Source organism: Mixophyes fleayi, chromosome 5, assembly GCF_038048845.1.
Source record: "Mixophyes fleayi isolate aMixFle1 chromosome 5, aMixFle1.hap1, whole genome shotgun sequence".
NCBI lineage: Eukaryota > Metazoa > Chordata > Amphibia > Anura > Limnodynastidae > Mixophyes > Mixophyes fleayi.
The window spans coordinates 147,086,639-147,110,090 of NC_134406.1; the positions used below are offsets into that span (position 1 = coordinate 147,086,639).

Below are 23,452 nucleotides of genomic sequence, written 5' to 3' on the forward strand. Positions count from 1 at the left end.
TGCAATAAAGCCACAATATTAAGATAACCTTTAGCATTACAGGGCTAAAACATGGGCCATGATGATTAAAATAGCTACTCTGAGATGCATACACCTCTTACACCAGCATTAGAGAAGGTTTTACCTGGCAGCCAGAGGAAGCCATGATCTAAGAGGCATCTATACGATGGGCCTCACTGGTGCCTGTATATCTCTAACTAAAGTTAGCACACAGTTTCTACCAGATAAAATCACTCTTAGGGAGAAATGTATCAAGGTGCGACAGAAATATCAGTTGTTTGAGGAAGCTTTGGATTTGGTTAGATTATTCAGACCAGGGACCTTGTTGGCGAAGCTAGATATTGAATCTGCCTTTCGACTGCTGCCATTGCATCCACAATCTTTCCGTCTCATGGGTTTCTGTCTTCCAGACAGGTACAATGTGGATAGGTGTCTGCCGATAGGTTGTGCGCTGTCCTGTGCCTACTTTGAATCGTTCAGCTCCTTCCTGCATTGGTGTGTACAAGCAGGAACGAGACATGTGGGTATTGCCCACTACCTGGATGATTTGTTGTTCATGGGACCAGCGGATTCGTCGGTTTGCGCTGACATACTGTTTTCTGCTAAGGTTTTGTTTGCTGTTTTGGGAGTGCCAGTGGCGCATGACAAGACAGACAGATCGTTGCCTTGTTTGTCATTCCTGGGGATAGAGATCGACACATTGGTAGGGTGTTGTCGGTTACCCCAGGAGAAAGTAATGCAGCTGGTGAATTTAATTGTCCTTGCGCTCTGTCCAGTTGCCTCAGGCTCAATCTCTTTTGGGCTCCTTCAAATTTGCGTGTAGAATCATTACCATAGGGAAAGTATTCTGCAGGAAGATGTAGCAGCATGGATGACACGTCCCCATGCATGCCTCACTCTGTCTAGCGAAGTAAAAGACGATTTGCAGATGTGGTTGAGGTTCCTGGAAAACTTTAATGGCGTCTGTTTTTGGCCTGCTCCACAGTTGTCCAGCCGCCAGCTGGATTTTGCTCAGGGACGCTTCAGGGTCTGTTGGTTTCCGAGCTTATTTTAATCGCAAGTGGTGTGTGGAGCAGTGGCCAGAGTCAGCGATAGAATTTCTGCAGCATTTAGTCTTGCACTGCTTAGAGCACGATATTATATTCTGGGCCAAACATGTTTCTGGAGTGGAAAATCAAGTGGCTGACGCTTTATCACAGGGTCAATGGCTATGCTTTAAGGAATTAGCACTGCACGCCAAACTAGTGGGCACTCCATGTCCCCCTGCTTGAAGGTGGTCGGGAAGGCATCGTAGACCTCGCAGAAATATTGTAGGCTTCTTTCCCCAGAAGATCCTGGCAGCAGTGGTTGCAATTCTTAAAGTCTTGTGGTTGTTACTATTCAAGTCAGAGTGCGGACATGTCAGATTTTATTTGGTCCAAATACAAGGAAGGCGTTTCTAAGATGTTTATGTTTGCTGTTCTGCGGGTATATCCGTTATGGCCCGGCTTCATGGCCGGACAGACTGGTCCAAGGGTTTCCAAAACCCTCAAGGCTGGTCCCGACTGCGACCACCAGGGAAAGATTTGAGAAGGCCGGTCAATTGGAACATCCTAGGTAAACTTATTGTCTCGCTTGTGAATCTCATTGACGGTGATTATGAGACATTATTTTGCTCAGCTTTCTCGCTAGCTTTATTTGGCGCGTTTAGGGTGAGTGAGTAAGTGGCACAATCATGGTACGAGATTGGGAACACATTGTCTGCTAGGCATATGTTTATGGATGTTAATCGGCAGTCTTGTCAAATCTTCAGATCCAAAACAGATCAGTTGTCTTGAGGTCAATGTATATCAATCTGGGCACAGGAGGATCGCTTGATTTGTCCAATAGCACTATGAAGTTAGAACTTGAAGTGGTTAGGCCCAGAGGGGTGGAACTCTGGTTGGTTTATGCTGATGGGGCGCCCCTCTCTAAATTTCAATTTGCAGCTTTTTTAAAGCACACATGGGTTTAGATCCGGCACTCTATGGCACTCACTCCTTTCAGATTGGGGCGGCTACAGCCGCGGCCGAGATTCGGCCTTCCATCAGCGCTATTAAGACTTTGGTCAAACCACATAGATAGGTCACGTACGCAGTTTCCACCGCATCCCGTCCGCAGTAACCCAGAAGATTCGTATATGGATTATAGGCAATTCATATGTGTTCTGGGCGGTCAGGCACAGTTTTGCCAGTAATAGAGAAGCCTTTTACCTGTCAGTTGTACTTTGGTGGATTGGCAGGAGGGGTTGATTCTCCTCCTATCTGAAGAAATTGGTGAACACGGTATTCCAGATGTGCTAGTGATAGGCCTGGGGGGCAATGATTTGGGCACAGGTAAATTATTAGATTTAATTATTGCTATGGAGAAGATGTGCAGATCATTAGGCGCCAGTCCTGCTTTGCTGGTTTAGTGTCATACCCTGGATGTCCTGGCGGTTTAATATACCAGCCCGTAACATGAAGACCCTCCTCGTGAAAGTTACTCGTTCCGTTGAGAGCATAATTAGAGATGGGAGGGTAGTGATTGATCATCCTTTAATTACGGCTGATGAGGTTCACCTATATCGGCAGGACGGGGTGCACCTCAGTGCAGAGGGTAATTAGCTTTTTTGTAGAAAAGCTTTATTGGAGACTTGAGGGGGGGTAGTTCAGGGTCGTCTTTCCGACTGGGCATGATGGGCAGGTGCCCGGGGGCCCAGCAGACAAGGGGGCTCAAAGCAGGACTCCTGTAAAAAAAAAAGGAAAAAAAAAAAACTTACCTTCTGCGGTCACCTGACCGTTTATGTCAGGTGGGGATCCGGCTACCTCCCTGGTCCGCTCTTCCATGCTGCGCTTGCAGTGAATGTCGGGCATGATGACGTCATCATTCCATGCTCGCAGCATGGAGGAGCACAGCATGGAGGAGCGCAGGACAGCGACAGCGACGAAGAAGAGAAGGGGATCGGACGCAGAGAACAAAGCGATTGAAAGGTATATTAAGGGGGATTTAAAGATGGCCATGGGGTACTTTGATCATTAGATGGCGGGCTGCTTGTCCGTTAAAGAACTTCAGCATGGCAGGAGAGCGCTTGCAATCAGTGGCTAGTTTACATGGTGCTATCACTGATTTGCCGTACGTCACTACCCCCTTCGAAGCACCCTGGCTCTTGGTCTCTTTGTGTGGGGGGCACCTCAGCCTGCTTTGTGTGGGCATGTCCTTGTGAGCCCAGAGGGGACTAGTCAAGATGACGCCAGATTTAGCACAGGCCAGTCATAAAGAATGATGTCCTGAGACCATTGCTTATTGCCTTTGGCCATACACTGTTTTTGCTATTAGTCGTTAGCTGATTTGCAATTGCTCTTGTTGCCACTATATTTTCTTAATTAATAAACTGTGACCTGTTTTTGCCAAAATCAAGTTGTCAGTGTGGTTATTTTATAGATAAGGTTTTATTGTGTTAAGTTAACAATAAAAGAGGTTTGGTGCAACAAAGAGGGAAATCAACACTATGGGGTATATTTACTAAACTGCGGGTTTGAAGAAGTGGAGATGTTGCCTATAGCAACCAATCAGATTCTAGCTGTCATTTTGTAGAATGCACTAAATAAATGATTACTAGAATCTGATTGGCTGCTAAGGGCAACATCTCCACTTTTTCAAACCCGCCGTTTAGTAAATCTAGCCCTATGCAGTTAATGGCGGTGGGAGCTGAGTATGCCTAAAATGACAATGAGAGCTGAGTTTATGTGTAAAATGGTGGTGAGAGATGAGTTTATGCAGAATACTGCATGCAGTTTCTTAAGAAAGAGTACTTTTAGATACTGTTTGATACATTGATATAGAGTATATCTAACCAACTAGTTCAGAATGTGGTAAAAAATACTTATAAAAGATATAAATGTTTCTCTTGCAATTATAGCATATTTATTGACTGGTGATTGGTGGCTGGTTTACGTTTTTAAGTTGCTGTAGCTTGTGTGAGGATATAATCTATTCCATGTTCGATTTCTATTTATCTGTGTTTAAATCAAACAAGTTTTTCATTGCAATTAGTTTCTTGTATCATGCAGAATAATATTAGATATAGGATTTATTCCCCATCACTCAAAAATATCTGCGCAAGGTGCCTCCGGAACGGGCATGAGACACCTCAGGCGGATATTTTCTGACAGAAGTAATGCTGATTTCTGCCCGCGTCCCATAGAGATGTGAGTAAAAATCTGTGTTACTTTTTATCGTAGTAACGGCATACTTTCCGGGAGACTCCCGAAATTTGGGTCAGTCTCCTGGACTCTCAGGAGAGCTGACATTTCTCCCTCATCCCGAAATTACCTTGCTATAATGACGCGATTCACTGGGAATCGCGTATTTTTGGCCCCGCAAAAAGCATCATTTTACTCGTGGGGGCGGGGCCAAAATGACGCAATTCAAGGTGCCATGCCCGCTCCCACCCTCTAACCACGCCCCTCTCCCGGACAACGCCTACTGGAATTAGGCAAGTATGAGTAACGGTAATAATGCGTGGCCGCAATGTTTCTTAAAACATCGCTGCCAAATCAATCTGCCCCTATAGGATATAACATTTTCTAATAAGAATTATTTATCAACATGTGTCATCCTTCAAAATCCAGATACAGAATTATTTGAATTCCCCCCCCCCCCCCTGTTATGGAGTAGTACAAGTTATTTTTACAAGCTTTGTATTTGAATATGTTGTTGACATACATGAAAACTGATCAGTGTTGGCACTGTAGTTAATGGGGGGAATATAGGAAGGTGATTGGCAGCTTGAAAATATTAATATCCATGTTTTTTGCAAAGGAATATTTTACATTCATGAATATCCCTTTAAAAAAAAAAGAGAAAGAAAAACAGATCCTTTTTTGGCACACAACAGAGTACAAGTACACAATGACGTACCAGAGCTGTTAATTAACTGGTATGTCCTAAATAAGAGCATGTCACAATAAAGATATAGAAATGGGTGTTGTCTGGTCACACCACTGGATAAGTTGTAGAAGCAGAACAGCTCAAGAGACCTGGGACTGGATTCGGTCAGGCCTATTTATAACAACCAATCATTGTAATCTCACAGCCAGCTTCATTCAAGACAAGCACACACACAGGAGGTTTGTAAACATACACTTTCCCAGCACTTAGCTTACAGAACTTGGTCGGCTGCAGTGAAGGTTAAGTTAAAAAAACCACTTCTATACCTGGATTATATTGATTGGCACGGACAGCTTTGAAAACAAGGCAGAAATGCCTGAAGGAGAAGACTTTGAACTAGATGAAAGGTATTTTATTCCTATTTGTGTGTGTATGTACCAGCAAATGAAAACAAGTTGTAAGAGCTAAAGAGATAAAGGAAAGAAAAATGCATTTGTTTGCTAACAAAAAACAATGGCCCTGGAAACAGTGATTTGTTTATTTGAGTAGAACTTCATTGTCTTAAAGTATGCAGTGCAGTTTGACTACAGTATTTCAGAGGAAGTTAGTTATTTTGAGAAATACCAAAAATAATAATATAATACGATATAATATAATAAAAAATACTAATATAAAAGTATGTAATATATATTGGGGGAAACATTTAAACGTCTAAAGTGCTTCATTTGATTGTTACTGATTTTAGTGCTTTTTAGAATAATAATTGTGTCCAATAAACAGATCTATCCAGCTCATTTATTATGGACCTGTGATTGCCACATATATTCCCAGATATTGGTGTTTGCAAATAAGGATTCAGCTAGTTAGCTGACAGTTTAAAAAATAAACAAACATTTCTACTTACCGTATAATTATTGTTCCTAAAGCTGCTATGGTATCAGGAGCTATCTTCAGTGTTTAACCTGCAAGAATAGCTTCTGAATGTATCTCTTTGCTCTTCTTTATATAAAAAACAGTGGTAAAGACGTAGAGAAGACAGAGACGACAATAACATGAAAAATAAGCATTTCTGGAACAAGGATACTACAATGATATACATGGTGTGTGTTATTTATTGTATTAGAAAATATTTGCTGACAGGTCCACTTATAAAGACTTCATTTGTCTCCACATTTGTAGATATATGCTTGATAGGTGTTTTTCATCATCTACAGTATATATATGATGTGTTCATGTCATGACTAAGTGATACACTGTATTTAATACACTATGTTACTGTTTTTGTCTGTGCTGCCTTAGTGTGTTTGTAAAACTGGAGTTAATAAGTGGAGGATTAGGAACAGTTAGTAAAGAAGGTGGAATCTCAAACTGTTTCCTGGTTAAACAAGTTTACAACGCACCTGCTTGCTGTAATTATTTAACTACATATTACAGCACTATTTATATGTCAGACAAGTAAAATGCAATCCTCCAGTTCTATGTTGATAGAGGGGTTATGTTTGTAAACAGGACTGCCATTAGTAACTGTGGGGCCCAGTACTAATTAATCTGGCGGGGGCCCCCCATTCGTCCAGTACTAATTAATCTGGCATGGCCCCAGCTCCCCTAACCTGTGCCCCCCTCCCCATTATTATGCACCCCTCCATCTTTGCCATACATGCGCCCCCTATCTCTCATCACAGTACATTCCCCCCCCCACTCCCTCCTCACAGTAAATGTTCCCCTCCCCCCAAAGTAAATGTCCCCCTCTCCCCCCCTCCACAGTTAATGTCCCCCTCCACCCACCTCACAGTTAAGATCTCCCTCTCCCCGCCCAATCACAGTTAAGGTCCCCCTCTCCACCCCCACAGTTAAGGTCCCCCTCTCCCCCCCAATCACAGTTAAGGTCCCCTTCTCCCTCTCCCCCCTCCACAGTTAAGGTCCCCCTTTCCCCCCTTCCACAGTTAAGGTACCCCTCTCCCTACCTCCTCCACAATTAAGGTCCCCCCAACCTCCCTTCATCAATTAAGGTCCCCTTCCCCCCCATTCGCAGTTAAGGTCCCTCTCTTCCCCCCCTCTCCCTCCACAGATCAGGTCCCCCAGGCTCTCCCTGTCCCCCCCCCCCCCTCCCTCCACAATTATAGTCCCCAGGCTCTCCCTCTTCCCCCTCTCTCCACAGTCATGGTCCCCCGGGCTCTTCTTCTCCCCTCTCCCTCCACAGTTATGGTCCCCCGGGCTCTCCCTCTCCCCCCCTCAAAAAGAAATAAAATCTTATTTGCTTACCTTCTCCTCCGCGATGCTGCAGCTCTGCCTCCCGGTCACTGATACACTGGGAGTGCGGCACGCGCGGTGATGTCATCACGCTCCCAGCCTATCAGAGTCTGGGAGGCAGAGCTGCAGCATCTAGGGGAAGGTAAGTAAAAAAAAAAGGGGAGGCACGGTCGGTGACTGCGGGGCCCGGACAGTCCAGGGAGTCTGGACAGATGGAGAGGGCTGTCCGGGTCCCCTAGTCTGCCTGGGCCCCTCACAGCAGTACTGGCCGTACCCCCCTGATGGCGGCCCTGTTTGTAAATATATATTGGTTCCCACAAGTTATATGTATATGTAACAGCATTATAATGTTCAATGAAATGGGCTCTTTTAATCACCTCTATTTATGATGTATTCTGGACTTGAAATACATGTTCTTTTTACTGATCCTTTCTCATTATGGAATGAAAGTATAGTCACCACGTGCCATAATAACACATGAATGATGAATGTATTCCAACCTCTTATAGTAAGGTTATAATTAAAATATAATTCATTCTTCATTCTATGAGTAGCATACTTCTATTGAATCTTTAAACAACATAATAGATCATACTGGTTACTGCTGGTATTCCATTTCAGTATGATTTGGGCTTTTTACTGCCAGGGCTGATCATTGCTTAGACTAAGACTATGTTCCCACTGGTCACTCATGGCAACATGCTATTTTAAGGTGCAATACAAATGGCCACACATTACCTTTATGGAGAAGGTGTGATTTGAGCAGGAAAATAAAGTTGTCATCCAAGCAAACAGTAGGTTTAACCTATAGTTGGCTAGTCAAACAGGTAAAATCTAGTCACAGGATTTCCTTCTACACATAATGAGTGGAATCACTAGAAAATCAGATAAGGAAAATTACTCTGACCAGGCCGGCTGTACGTGAATTTGAGGGCCATATGCAGCCCCCAGCTGCATGTTTTACACTGCTGCTCAACACTGGCCAATAGCAGTAAAGATCCGAGATACAGCTGCTACAGTAAACCTCAGTTCATGGACTCCTTAGAGAAGTTGTCCCATTTATAGCACAACTGTTAATTTTCCTAGAATATATCCTTTTAACTAGTTTCATAAATAGTAAGCGCACATAACAGGTACTTAACATTTTCTTTTGTTTAATTTTTACTGTTTGACCTTATTTTTGTTTTTAATATATATGATAATCGTAAATTGTTGTTGTTGTTGTTGTTAAATGGGCGTAAATGGCAAATATCCTTGTACCCACTGGTGTTAATTGTATGTGTTTTACTAACATTTTTCATTTTAGTACGTATGTAAACTTATCTGTGAATAGAACCCATTGTTTCCTATGTCACCATACCCACTTGCAATTTTAACTAGCATTCAGATGTGCATTTGTCTTTAAGAGTCCTATTGAAAACATTGACTATATAAGCATATTGTTTTTAAATCTCATATGTGCTGTGTTTAGTGCTTGACACAGTACTACATGTCACCTACAACATTAAAGTACTAGGATTGATTAAATTAATATAGTTCACGTTTAATAAATAGTCCTATTTTACCCCAACCGGACCTGACCTTACGTTAATAGCATTCACATTTAATAAATAGGTCCTCTTCTCCGCACAACACAGCTCCCATCTCTAAAGGAATAGGCCTCATTGCCTGAGTTCAGCCCCACATCCAAATAATAGCCACCCAAAATATCCAAGCATTTAAATTAAATTAAATTAAATTAATAGTCCCATCACCCACCTTATATTAATAAGCCCCACCATTAAATGAATGGCCTCCATGCTAATACCACCATTTTATGAATAGCCTTCACTATAACCTCACCAATATATTAATAACTCCTACCCTCACTAAAACTATTGAATTAATTGCAACTTCCCCTCCATTACATCAATATCCCACATCCCCCCACCAACAAACACCAGCCACATTACATTAATTGTAACACCTTCTTCCATCTGGCGCTGCATGCTATAGGAAGCAGACTCCTTTGTCTGCCCCACTTGCTGCCTGAGGAAGTGGAGAGGTGTGCGCCCTACATGTGACTTGACTGGTCCACTCAATGTCATTGTCATAATGGCTGAGCAACTGGTAGCTGGGCTAGTCAGGGAGCTAGGGAGAGGTCTGCATTGAGCATCAAAAAATAAAACATGGTGGAGGGACCAGCAATCAGGAAGGCCACTTCTAGCGGGTTGGGAACATTAGACCGGTGCTTGGAATGCCAACACCCAGTATAATGACCAAATAATTATGATAGCAGTAATTCTGTTATATCTAAAATGCCAGCTTACTATAATGAAGACAGAGCACATGTGCGGTTACACTTCTGCACAGCTGTTATACATTCCGATAGTAGAAAATGATGGCGCTTCAAATTGACGTCACATGTAATGCAAACAGAGTTTTTTTGTTTTGTTTTAAAGCAGCGATGGCAGGACCCTAATCCTAACCCTAACCCTTACCCTTGGATTAGTTTCTCGATGCGGCGGGTCCTGGCATTGCCACTTTAAAAATGAAAGTATAAGTGTCTGCATTAGAAGTGAGGTAAATTTGTCGCACTGCCATTTCTTGCTATCGGAATGTATAGCAGCCGTGCAGGAGTGTTATAGGTCATGTGCTCTGTCTTTATTAAAGTTTTGCTCTTTTAATATATCGTAATTACTGCAATCTGAATTATTTGGTTAATTATAGTTGTCTATTTACCTTTCCAATGCTAATGTAAATATGGAATGTGGCTTTTCCGGAGGTGTCAGATATCTGCCACTGTGCAGCGTATTGACGTAGTATTTCAAGCCAGCGTGTTCTATTTTGAGTTATTGGCGGACAGCTCTGCCACAAACCCAATCCCTCCACCCTTCCCTTTCATATGCGCACTTTGGGAGCCAACTTCACACACACTTTTACCACCAACCCTGTAGATTCGCATGTTATACTCATCAATACCTTGATGCCACATTTCTGCAAAAGTGCCCTTTACCTGATGGCTCAGTCCTGCAAAATATTATATACTAATTTGGCCCTTTGCACCTCTGCAACAACCAATGACCACCATAGCCACAGTCAATAGGAACAGAGAGGTTGATGGTGGATGTCACACAGCACAATTGGTGAGATGTGCAGACAGCATCATTGGGAGCGGGTATCTATTTTTATGATGTATTAGTAAGATGGCTTCCAATCTATTGATGGCTTGTTTCTAAGTGACTTATTTTATAACTAAGACAATAGGTGAAGTTATAAGAATGAATACATACTGCATATCACCAATACCAATGTTACTAATCATGTTCAAGGTCTTTTGATGTTCAGAATATTTTGGATCCTTGTCTCTTATTATTTTATTATTAAAGGCTGGTTTTGTATGTGTATAACACTAAGGAATTATTAGACACTGATGTAGTCTTGGGAAAGTTGGTCAGTGTCCAGGAGCTTCCTCAGGTTCTGCTCATGCATGTTATCTCCAGGAAATCTATTTTGTGTTCACTAGTTTACTAATGACATTGACTTCTGCGAAGCAGATTTATTTAAGGGGCTGCTGAATTGAGTTCAGTACATGTTGTTTTATGTAAAAGCTACAAATACTATTCACAAACATATATTTAAAAGGTTTAGGAACACAATTGAACTATTTTCATTGCAGCTCGCCTTTTGTTTCTGGACAGATTTAGTTGTCCTTTAAATAGTTATTAGTACTAAAATACTTTTATGACCAGTCACATCTTAAAGTATTGTACCATGATTTAAGATTCCTTTATAGCCTTCTATATCATGCAGCTTCAAGTTAGCAAATTTTGTGGTCCTTTAACATTAATGGAACATTTTACTTAAACATAATTTATTTTAATAATAATATATGTTTTGTAAAGCTTTTCTTGCTGAATGAAACATGTCTGAATGTTTCTCCAGTCATCGTATTAATTGGTAAAGACAAAAACCATTAAAGTCAGTGGTTCTTATATTTTTTGGGATGGGATAAATTTTGCAAGCCATTGTTTGGTTTTAAAGAACAAGTAAACTGAGGTTAATAATTTCCCCATTCACAATATCCACCTCCCCCCATGTTATGCAGAGACCTGTTGAGGAAACACTTGCAAGTACTAAGGAGGCTAAACTTGACTGGACAGGTTGTAAAACCCAGCGGTATCTGTACTAGGTGGTGTATAGTATCGCTTCTTGGCCTTTTGGCTAAGATTAAGAGTTTTATCTGTTCTTATCATGGAGGACTAGTCTTATCCTCCTGAGAAAGGGCAGTGCTTCCCAAGATGCTGATGTGGCCCCAGTAACCAACCACCAGGGAGTGCCTGAAAATTCATGTGGTGATGTGTCTATACCCTCACCATGAACAGAGTATGGACACTAAGTACTTGTTTGTCCTCCCTGTCTGACTTTTTATTTCTTGGTCCTTGCCTTTTGGCTGAACCAGAATTTTTTTTATACCCTGCGGCCATTGGGCCGGGCCTACGGTCACTTATTTATTGACACCAGCACTTAGCATGTAGCACTTTTTTCTTGTTTTTCATATTTTTTGTCCTGTTTAGCAGGTTTACGAGGGATTTTGGTATAGACCCTTATGGGTGACAGTGACAGGATGGACCGCCTATGCCACCCTGTCTGTTGTTGCTGGGAACCGGCTGGGCTTACTGTGCCACCGTTCCCTTTCTTTATCCCAAATGCGCCCTCTAACCGCAGTAGGAGGGGCTTAAGTTGCTGCCACCACTGGACTCCTTACCAGCATCTAGAACCGGGTTCCTTCTGGATAACTGTCGCTACTAGTTTACCCACTTGCTGGTGCACCTGGGCTGGTACCCCTGACCTCTTCCTATAGATCAGAGTTGTTGTGGATGGACCCCCCCTGGCTTATCACACTGGCCAGAGCTGCTGGGTAGCGGGCAGAACGCTGGTACCGGAAAGCTGGGTCCAAATCTCAGTACAGCTGGGAACGGGTTTGAGTTGGGTCTTATCTGTAAGTCACAGGAATTTCAGCACGGAAAAAGTTGTCAAGCAGGGCTTTGAAGCAAGTGATATTTATTTGTTTAAGTGCCCTGATAAGAACAGTTCACACCGATTTAATGTACCAGTGCTGTTTTATACAGTTTTGGACACAGCCTCACAGGGGGTAAGCCAGACCCCTGAAGTCTGAATTATTTTTAGTATCAGGATGCAATGTGTTTCCCCAATTTTATCCTAAATTACATTGATCAGAGATTTCCTTTCACTTTAACCAGGATATAGGTAACAGCTGCCTGCTGGGCCTTCAGGCCAGAGTAGGCATTTGACTCTTCACATAAAAAGGCTTAGCATTTCCTGCTATCAGCAAAACAGACTCCCTCCCCACATCTACCTAATTGGAGATTTCCTCTAGCTAATTTACAAAACCCCAAACAAGACATTTCCTTTAACAAAATACACACAAAAATAAGTACATTTGCAATAATATATGTAATAAGCGCCCTGTGCTATTTCCTTTAAATAAATTTATATCATAAGTTATTTATAAATGATCCAGCCACCCTCTCCCTAAGTTTTTAGACGGTCTTCTGTGGAGAGCTGAATGTTTATTCCCCCCAGGGAAAGCTTCGGCCTACCTAAGGGAGAAGGGGCCTGTCCGAGCCTCTGCGAGGTGGCCAGGAAATCTTTTCCTCCTAAGGGACCTTTTGACTTCGGCAATCAGGGATGTCAAGGGACCCTCCCTAGCTTTGGCAAAGGGGGGCCTGAAAACCCTTGTCCCTCTCTGGGGCCTTTTGGCTTCTGGGGAATGGAGAGGAACAGGGTCCTTTCCCTTTAGGGAAGGGTCCAAAGTCCCAAGCTCCGCGGTCTTGAATAAGAACAAAGAGAAGAAAGAGCTTGGCACTGCAGAACCTCTCTACCAGAGTCGGGTAGACAGCTCTATTTTAACCACTGAGAGTTTAGAATACGCCTGTCAGTATGCGGTGCTCTGTATTACTCCAATAAAAGAGTTCTGCATCTCTGTCTTCCTTCTCTCTCCTTCTGGTAGAGGAGAGGTGTGTTTCAAACTGACTAGGCAGATATGGGTTCCCTGTTACTATGGATTAATACTTTTACTCTGACATTGTTTCTCACTGAAGACTGCACAGCAGTTATACAGGTGGCAGGGGTGGTATATTCGTTTTAAAAACATGTTTTTAACTTAATGTTACTGATCATGTAAATTAGTTTTTTTATTTTATTTGTATTGATTTATTACTGTATACTGATGAAGTGTATTTCTGATAATAATATTAGTTGAAGTGTATTAGTGTATTATCATTTGGCGTTTGAGTAATGTTAAGGCCACATGAAAAATAGACCTGGTTAAAATAATAATACTAATAGGGTGCCAGGGAAGTAATATGTCTTTATTTTAAAACTATTACATTTTAGTAGAAAAAAATATTGGCTTTAACCAGGTTATACACGCATAGAGTGTGGGTGAGCATGTCTGCCAAATGTGGGGAGCAAGATAAGCCTCCTTCTCGCTCCTGGTCATCATTTAAGAGCATCTAGTCTCAGTTTTACTTTCCTGGCAGGTGAAAGCATGATCTTATAGAGCTTTCTTTCCTTGCATCCAAGTTTGTATAAATTGTTTATCATGGTCTTGTGACTGCTAAACCAAAATAGTCACTTAGTGGTATTTACTATTTACTCACATGATTGGATTACTCCAATAGTCCGAAATATTCTATTTGGAAATCTGCAACCTGAGACTCTGTGACCTTTGTGAGGTGGGGCTGGAGGCTGGTCACTGACCTGGGCCAGACCATGGGGTTGCCTCACCATACATTTACTACACGAGAGTATAAGGTAATTAGTCATCTGTACAGAACAGGATATCATAAGATGAGATGACACTGTGATGGAAAGAGGCAGCTGTGTCTGGCAGCTGCCTAGGTACTGTGTGTGTATCCATGTTTGTGCTCTAAACTGGATCAGTTTCAGTAGCTTGGTGGAATGCCAGAATCAGAAGGAGGCAAAGATAAATTGCTACAATCATTCCAATCCTTCTGCCATTGCCAGCAGGAATCAAATGTATTATCTTCAGGTTTGATTTGGAATTTTATTTATGTTTAAAATAGTTTTTCTTAAATTGTTTACATTCACTTCTCAACAAACAAAATGTAATATATATATATGCCTCTTTCAAGTATAAAACAGTGCACTGAACTAAACAATATCTGCTAAATTGATGTGACAGTCTTATTTTCTCTAGTTTGTTAATTGTGTCCAGTCAGTTTCCACCATTAGCTGAGTTTAAGCCGAGAGTGGACGACTCTGCAAACCAAAGCAACCTAGCTCACAATAAATACCCGCGTATATGGACATGACCATGCATAGAAGAACTCAAGAGACAGAACTAACAGGAGATATTTGCTGGTGAAAAAGGATTGTAATAGATAAACTGGCTGTAGGAACTGGAGATATTGGATTATTTTCCATAAAAGCAGACAGGGCATGCTATTCAGAATTATAACAGGTCAGAGAACTGGGTCAACATAGGAGAGTGTAAGACATAACAATACTTTACTTGCAGACACTCGGGCAAATAAAGATTAAGGGAAATCCCAGCCTTAGAGCTATTGACTAGAATTATTGACGTCTAAAATAAACATACAACCAAGCCTAGAGAACTCATGTGAACACCAATTTTTCTTTTTTTACTGAAAAAGATTTAAGTTTTGCAATTTTCATATAGGGGTACAGGGAAAGAAAAAGGGGGGAAAGGGAAGGGATTAAATCGGGGTAGGGAAAGAGGGGTACATAGTGGGGAGTGAACACAACAGAAGATCATTAACATGAATTCACATGTCTTGAAATATGGAAACACAGCTATAGTGAAAACAAATGGACATCAGCTCTGTAAACCTCTTAAATCAATATGGATCCATTGGGTCACCCCTGGACATCAGCACTCAGGGTACTGCTAGGGTCTCCATTTCAAAGCTATAATTTACTTTCAATATGATTTTACTCACTGGGGGAGGCAGTGGATGCTTCTAAGCTTGGGCTATGACTGCCCTAGTGGCTATAAGTACATGACCCAACACATAGCTATCCCATTGTGGGATAGAAAGTGGGTAGTGGTGCAAAAGGGCCAGCTTCGGTGAGAGGGATACAGGATATCGAAAGACCTTAACAAGCAAATGAAAATCTTCAAACCATATGGGTTGTATAGCAGGACAGGACCAGAATATAAAGTAGATGTCACCCCTCTCTGAACAATTTCGCCAGAAGAATGGGAACATGGAGGGCCACATCTTATGTAATTTCTCAGGAGGGACATATAATCTATTTATGAGCTATATTAACATTTCTGTATGGTTGAGACATTTTGAAGAAGTTATGAAAGATATGTTCCAACTCTTTCCCAGAAAACTCCAGGTGGAGGTCTGCCTCCCACTGAAATTGGACTCTGGATTTCAGCAGCTCAGAGTGGGTATTCAGAAGGTTATTCTAAAAGGTTTTTCTGGCACAATTAGAGCCACTCGTCAACTTGGCTAAATACAAGAGAGGGAAGCCGTATTGTCAATACTTTAAGCGGCGGTGATGACAGCAAGTGTCTCAGTTGAGGGTATTTATAGAAATCACATTTTGGTAAGTGATAGCTGTCACACAAATTGGTAAAAGAGGAGAGAGTTCATGATTTAAACAGGTGTCCCAGGGACAGGATCCTTCTGAAGATCCACTGAGAGAGGTTTAGATCTGGAATCTGTTAAGATACCACCTATAGCGAATCATTAGTGGTAGGATGGGGAAATTCATCAGGGCAAGTGCAGATCTGGTCCCAAATCATCAGAGCATCTCTAGTCAGAGCAGGCAGGATGTTAGCCGGAGGCCTCCATTCTCCAGGGACCCAAATTAAATCAGATAAGGGGAAGTCCAGATTGCGCGCCATTTCCAAATCCACCCAGGTCTTTCAACCCAGTGGTAGAGACCAGTTACGCATCTGAGATAATAAGCAGGCACCCTGGTATCTCCGCAGGTCCAGAAGGGCTAGCCCTCCCTGCAACTTCACCAAGGACATGCACCACAGAGCCATCCGTGGGTGCTTCTGTTTCCATATATATGCCTTCATGACAGTTGTCAATTTAGACAACAGCCTCTCTGGAAGCCGAAACGGGAGCATGCGAAAAAGTTATTCAGCTTCGGGAGGAGCATAATTTTGTATGCCAAAATTTTGGCCAACTTGGAGACCTCCGAGCACATCCAGGAGGAAAACAAGAGAGCTGTTTCATGAGCTGAGAAAAATTCCTACCAATGAGAGCATCTAAGTGAGGGGTGATGTGAATACCTAGGTAGAGGAGATCAGAGGATTTCCATGTGTAAACAAATTTGTCTTTCAAACCGTGAATGCTCTCTGGGGGAATGTTAATGGGGAGAGCCTCTGTTTTGGACATGTTGAGTTTGTACAGGGAGGCCTTACTAAATGGAGATAAGAATTCATGAACTGTCTCCAGGTTGAAATAACAGAACATCATCAGCAAACAGAGTTTATAAGATACTCCTCCTAAGACAACGCCTTTACACTCCCATGTAAGCCTCACTTGACCAGCGAGTGGTTCAGTTGCTTTGAGATAAATGAGTGGAGACAGGAGGCAGCCCTGTCGGGTACCATTAGAAATGGGAAAGCTGGTGGAGAGAAACCCATCGCTAACCACCTGTGCGAAGGGCCCAGCGTATAATGCCATAATGGCTTTCAGAATGTCCCCCATGAACCCAAACTGTTCAAGAACCCTATCCGTGTAGGTCTAGTGGAGTCTGTCAAACTCCTTTTCAGCAGCTAGAGTAAGATGTAACATAGCATTATTGGTTTTATGGACATGTTCTATCAAATGGAAGACATGCCTCAAGTTGTTTGGACCCTGTTTTCCCATGACAAACCCCACTTGGACTGGGTGAATCAACTGTGGTACAAGAGAGGAAAGCGATAAGTTTATCAAATATTTTAATGTCTGAATTTAATATGGCTATAATTAGTAGGGTCCTTGCCTGGGTTATGGAATCCCATTTGATTATGACTATCAAATGCAATTCCAGCATTTTGGTGGGGAAACTCCCTGTCTTGGTACCTGCGTTATATATTTGTTCCAGTATGGGCAACAATTCCTCCTGGCAAGTGACAAAGTGTCACGGTCGTCTGTATTTCTTGATCCGATTCAGGACTCTTGGGTCTAGCTGGACCAGGACTGAAACAGAGCCTGGAGGCCTTGATGATCTCTCTGCTCATCTAGAGTCCTCAGAGTAGCACAAGCAGTATAGGAGTATTAGGACCGGAGTCTGTGCCTGAGTACTGAACCGGAATCTGGTGTAATAATTGGCAGGAACTGTTCGTGGGAACTCAATCCTGACTCCTGTAGCCAGGCACATGGGACTGGAACCCACTAAAAAGAACTCAGTTAGGAAACACACAGAAACCCAGAACAGAGTGAACTGGAGACAGAGACTAGGAACTCAGAAGCGTGACACGGAATGGTGAACTCCGGACTGCATGGCAACCACAGACCTGGAACCCACAGACAGATACCCAGAACTGGAAATAAGCCTTAGAGACTCAGAACCAGCCATAGCAACAGAACAGGTGATACCGGAAAAGCCACTGGTACTGCAGAATAGATACTGGATGGTGCAAAGTTCTTACTGAGGTGAGCACTCCTGCTGAATACAGAATATAGCAGGAAGATGAGCTGCTTGAAAGTGCAAAGTACTTGCAGAATGATGAACTCTGGGGAATGCAGGATGTTTGGAAGAAGATCTGCACTTTAGAATGCAGGATGCTTGCAAAGTGATATGTAGTTGGTAATGCAGGATGTACACAGAAGATGATCACTTTGTAAACACAGGAAATCAGGAACAGAGCAGGACAACTGGAACCTGGAGCAAAGAACTATCATCAGGAAAGAAGTGTTTTGTTCTGGCAATAAACAGATCTCAGCAGCAGGTTTAAATAAGTTGTTCCAAACAACTATTGGCTGCATAGTTCATGTGATCACAGCTGCTGAATATGGTTGGTCTGGAATGATCACCTGACTGCATCCAAGATGGCCTTTCCTATACAGCAGTACAAACAGTATGTGTTAGTTTACAAATGGAGAAGTGATAGAAATGCTGCAGGCGATCAGGAGGGACCCGGGTAGCCGTGATATGATAGCGGCAGATGTGGTAAGTGCAGCTAAGACCCTGATGTGTAACATAAAGAAGTAAGGTATGTACCCATCAGGGTCCGATGTATTTAGCTTGTTCAATGTAGCAGGATCAATGGAGGCGAGAGGATGTCCCTGCAGGAAGGAGGAGATATCTGACGCACTCAGCTGGTGAGTCCCAGCGTTGTGTTTCAGATTATAAAGAGGTGAAAGTGTCAGCTATGTCACCTGGGTTAGAGCGTTTGGAACCATTTGGGTCATTAATGGACTTGATCCTGTTGCGGGCCCGGATACCCCTCAACTTTCCCACCAACAACCTGCCTGCACTGTTACCTGACACATAAAACTTTTGTCAAAGTCTAGACAATGCCAGAGGGTATGAGCCATAAGAAATTTTTGCAGTGCAGATCTCACTTGAGAGATGTCTGACTGAAGATCCTTAGTGGGTGGTTTTTATTCTAAGATTCCAGAAGTGTAAGCTTAGATTCTAACTTCTGTTGGTGGTGGCAATTTCTTGCCTTTCTCAATCTAGCGGCAACCTGGCTGGCTGCGCCCCGTACTACAGCTTTAAGGGCACACTAATAGGTAAAGATGGAGGACTCAGGGTTGTTAGTTTGGACAAAGAGAAGAAGGGCCTTTTTAATTGCTATCTTAGCCTCCAGGGAGGACAATAAATAGTGGGGGGCACGGGAGTACTGGCTTTCAAGTCCAAACCACTGGGGCATGGTCAGACCAAGTCATGGGAAAGTGTATGAGGGTATTCTGTAATAACCACTTCTCTGAGAGAATAAAAATCTATCCTGGAACATGTATGGTGCACTGAAGAAAAATATGTATAATCTCACTCATTTGGGGCCGCTACTCTCCATACATCATGAAGGCTGTGCCGCGCCATGAGTCTCCCAAATGCCAGCAAGGGGCTCGGGGGAGCTGTGGCAGAAAAGGGACCCTGAGCAGCTGAGCTATCTAATCTCAGATCTACCACCAAATTAAAGTCCCCCATAATAATCAAGCTACCCTTTTTAATGCATATCTATTAACAATAGAGTGGATTTCAAGAATGGAATTTGCCTAGAATTGGGGGCATATAGAGAGACCAGTGTGACCCTTTCTTCTCCAGCTGGCCAATAGCTATTAAATACCTTCCATTTTTGTCCTTGATTTTTGAGGAAAGTATAAAGCGGCGTTGGGAACTAACTAGTAGGGCTACTCCACTGCGTTTGTGGGATCCATTTGCTTTGTAACAAGTGGAATAGTGATGATTTCTGAGAATGGGAGGGGCCCGAGCTGCAAAATGTGTCTCTTGAAGGGCGACAATATTGGCCTAGGGTTTGTGAAAGAAAGATAAAGCCAATCTGTGTTTAGACCCAGAACATTGATAGAGAGGAACTTAACCATATCCTAAGGGTGGGTACATTTAACAACACAGGTGTGACAATAAATGAGTAGGGCCTACAGAGAAAATAACAGTCAGACAATGAGAAAAATGAGGAAAACTTACAAGGGCTGTTGTGTGAACACCAAGTTATGTATACAAATATGTTGACAATGTCCCTAAAAATGCCTAAAAACCTTTCAGGCACAAAGTGCAAATGTTGGGTTAAGTATGAGGAACTTTTTATTTTTATCACCCTGCTAATATTGAGTATAAAGAATATCATTGCCGGGGCCATTGATCAATAATTAGACATACTCCTTATTGTCCCATAACCTTCCATAATGTCCCTTGTTCGTCTTTAGGGTGCTTATATATAGACAATTGATAACTATGACATCTCACAACCTGATTCTGTACATGGTTGTGGCTTAAAGAGAGAATACCACACCTGTGTCCTGACTCTTGACATTTCAGTCTTTCTTTTTCTAGAGATGCATAAGCTTTTCTAATACTCTACAGCAATGTGGTGTGGGTACTTGCCAAACTCACAAAGCACTAGCAGATGCTATCATTTGTAAGGTGCTGTTATAAGAGAAGATGACATGCCATCACTAACTACTCAGCCTACTCAGCAAGTTTTGTTACCTTACCAGTATGAATTTTTATAAAAGAATACAAGTGCCTTACACGAAATGTCGAAAGTGTTAAATGTTTTTGTTGTTTATCATGTACATATTAAAATACATTGAGCCTTTATTACAGTTGGACATAAAGATGCACCTTTTGCACGCATGTAAAAATATGTCTGCATACTTTTATATGTGTATATTGACTTGCATGCAACCTAACATAGAAGGCGCCTGCAGCATACCAAGATACTCCAGAGTCATCATTATTAACTTATAACTAGCATCAGTGTCGGACTGGGGCATGAAGGGTCCACCGGGGGACTGCAACGCTATGGGCCCACCAACGCGGGTGTGGCCAGCCATCATAGAGGCGAGACCAGACACTAGAGGGGGAGTGGTCAGCCCACGAAGGACAGGAAGCACCATAGTGTAGTATATAAAGAATGCAGTGTGTATATAAAGAGTACACAGTCTTGACCTGCCCCTTAGATTGGACAGAACAGTCACCAAAAATCGGGATTGTCCCACTAGAATCAGAACATTTGACAGACTGTCGTACCTGTTCTTGTCACTTTTAACACCTGTGGCTGCTGGTTTCTTTAGTTGCGGCTTGCCTGGATCCTGGATTGTTGGGGGCCCTATTTGGGAAAAATAATGGGTAAATTTAGAAAATTCCAACCAGCCCCAGCATTAAATCAATAGGACCCATAATTAATACTTAGACCTTCCTCCAGCCCCAACATTAAAGTAATAGTATTCCCATTTAATAAATAAACCTATTTCCCTTCCTCCAAACAGCCCCAGCAATAAATTAATAGTATTCACGTATAATAAAATATACCTATTTCCCACAACCGTCACTGCCATTAAATAATTCATATTCACATTTAATAAATAGACCTCATGCTCCTCAAACTAAGCCCCACATTGAATTAATAGCCCCCAAACCACCCCATCTTTAAATTTAAATTAATAGTCCCCACTCTAAAATTAAATTGCTCCACCATCACTCCACAAGCAAAATAGCACCCATTAGCCCCTACCTATGACACACACATTACATTGCCACAAGCCCGCTGTGCCATCACACACATTACTATGCCCCTTCATCAGCACGCTGTGCCCCTTTATGATCACACTGCGACCTCCATGCTGCTTTTGCTCCCCCCTTCATCACCCTGTGCCATGCTGCTTTTGCTTCTCTTCACCCTGTGCCATGCTGCTTTGGCCCCCCTTCACCCTGTGCCATGCTGCTTTGGCCCCCCTTCACACTCTGCCATGCTGCCTTTGCCCCCCTTCACACTCTGCCATGCTGCCTTTGCCCCTCTTCACACTCTGCCATACTGCTTTGGCCCCTCTTCACACTCTGCCATGCTGCTTTGGCACCCTTTCACACTCTGCCATGCTGCTTTGGCCCTTTTTACACTCTGCCATGCTGCTTTGGCCCCTCTTCACACTCTGCCATGCTGCTTTTGCCCCTTTTCATACTCTGCCATGCTGCCTTTGTCCCTCTTCACACTCTGCCATGCTGCTTTTGCCTCTTTTCACACTGTACAATGGTGCCTTTGTCCGTCTTTACACTGTGCCATGCTGTCTTTGCCCCTCTTCACACTGTGCCATGCTGCTTTTGCTCTCCCTTGCTTCCGTTCCTTCACTTACCTTTTCTATTGGCTTCTTCCTTTTCTTCTTTTCTGTGTTCTTGCCGACTCCTCTCTGCGCCGCTCCTCACTGAACATCGGGCGTGATGATGTCATGCCCAACATTCAATGCGAAGGGAGCAGGGAGGAGGTGCGCCGACGCAGCGATCACGTGAGTTTTTTTTTTTTGTTATGTACCCGCTCCCCCCACCACCGAAGAGGGGAGCAATCAGGGTCGGGGCCTATATAGATGTGCCACGGCAAAGACATACAAGGCTAAACAAGCTGGACTGGTCACAGTATAACAGGGAAACCTGCCCATAATGTGAACATACCCAGCTTGTCACTCCAGTGATCCCAGTATAATTATCCAAATATATAATGTATAAGAAAATACAAAACACACAAATGTTTCAAAAATGATTTAAATAAGGACAAGTAAAAATCTTTCACAATGTAGTCCAGTGGGAATCTTCTGCCACGACACAGTCCAGAGGGAATAAAATAACCCTAATACACAATGATAACTGCTGTCTATGGGGCATCAGGTGCTTCAATATTATTGTCCTCAATTGACTGGAATATCAATAGCCACTCAACGAAACACCTACGGTTTCATGTGCTAAAAAGCCAAACTGAGAAACCTACTGTAATCAAAACTGCATGAATATTGTTATAATCTTGGGTTCAAATGATAATTACCTGGACACAAAAAAACTGTGCCTGTCAAGTGATAACTCCCTCACCTCCTGGTTGTCTGCAGCAGACTTAATATAATCTTTTTCTTCATGCCAAGCAAGAACAGCTGTTGTCAGCGCTAATAGTTGCCAGTACATATCTGAATATATCTAGTACAATAAAAATATATGGTATTTATTCGTATTCTGATCAAAACATTTAAGCTTGCAACCCAATGTCAAGGTCCTTATTTTTGTGTGTCCCTACACTCATATCCATGCCTCAGATTTCAATGAAATGCAGTTAAAATCATTTACAATCAGCTCACTACTAAACTAAAATGTGATAAGGAAGTTGTTTTGTAAACCAGATCTAAATAAACCTATATAGACGGACCATACAGCATTATTATGTTCAGATTTGTATTGGCAAGAACAACTACTGTTATTTTTATATTCATATAGTACATTTATATTGCGATGCAACTTGTCCCTTTAAAAATGGAAATGAGGCAAGGTTTGGACATATTTCTTTTGTGTGTGAAAGCATACATATTTTATGTGTTTACTTTTGCTATTTAGGTCTTGCTCTGATTTACCATGCAAGAAGTTGTTGACACTTCTTGATTGAGATTATTGCTATGACTTAAATCTTGTAGACTTTGTAAATTTCCAAAGGGTTTATGTATGATATAATGCTGTCTTTCCTGAAAACGATGGATACAAAAAAGTCACTGAGAAGTCCTGTGACCAAATACATGTACAAGGCTGTATACAGACTAATTTTATACAGGTCACAGAAATTCAAGGTGACTTCTAATATCCATAATAATTTATA

At 42.3% G+C, this 23,452-nt stretch overlaps 1 protein-coding gene across 2 annotated transcripts in view; it reads left to right on the forward strand.

Annotated features, from left to right (window-relative positions):
- RETREG1 (reticulophagy regulator 1) overlaps nt 1-23,452 on the forward strand; it is a 171,861-nt gene that overhangs the window by 127,043 nt on the left and 21,366 nt on the right. Inside the window, exon 1 of one of the 2 annotated variants that reach the window (XM_075212915.1) lies at nt 4,995-5,297. The exons of the other annotated variant lie outside the window; for it this stretch is intronic. Within the exon in view, the coding sequence (XP_075069016.1) occupies nt 5,263-5,297 (35 nt within the window). The 5' untranslated portion in view covers nt 4,995-5,262. Of the gene's footprint in view, nt 1-4,994; nt 5,298-23,452 lie in introns of those variants that run through there. 2 annotated transcript variants of the gene reach the window in all.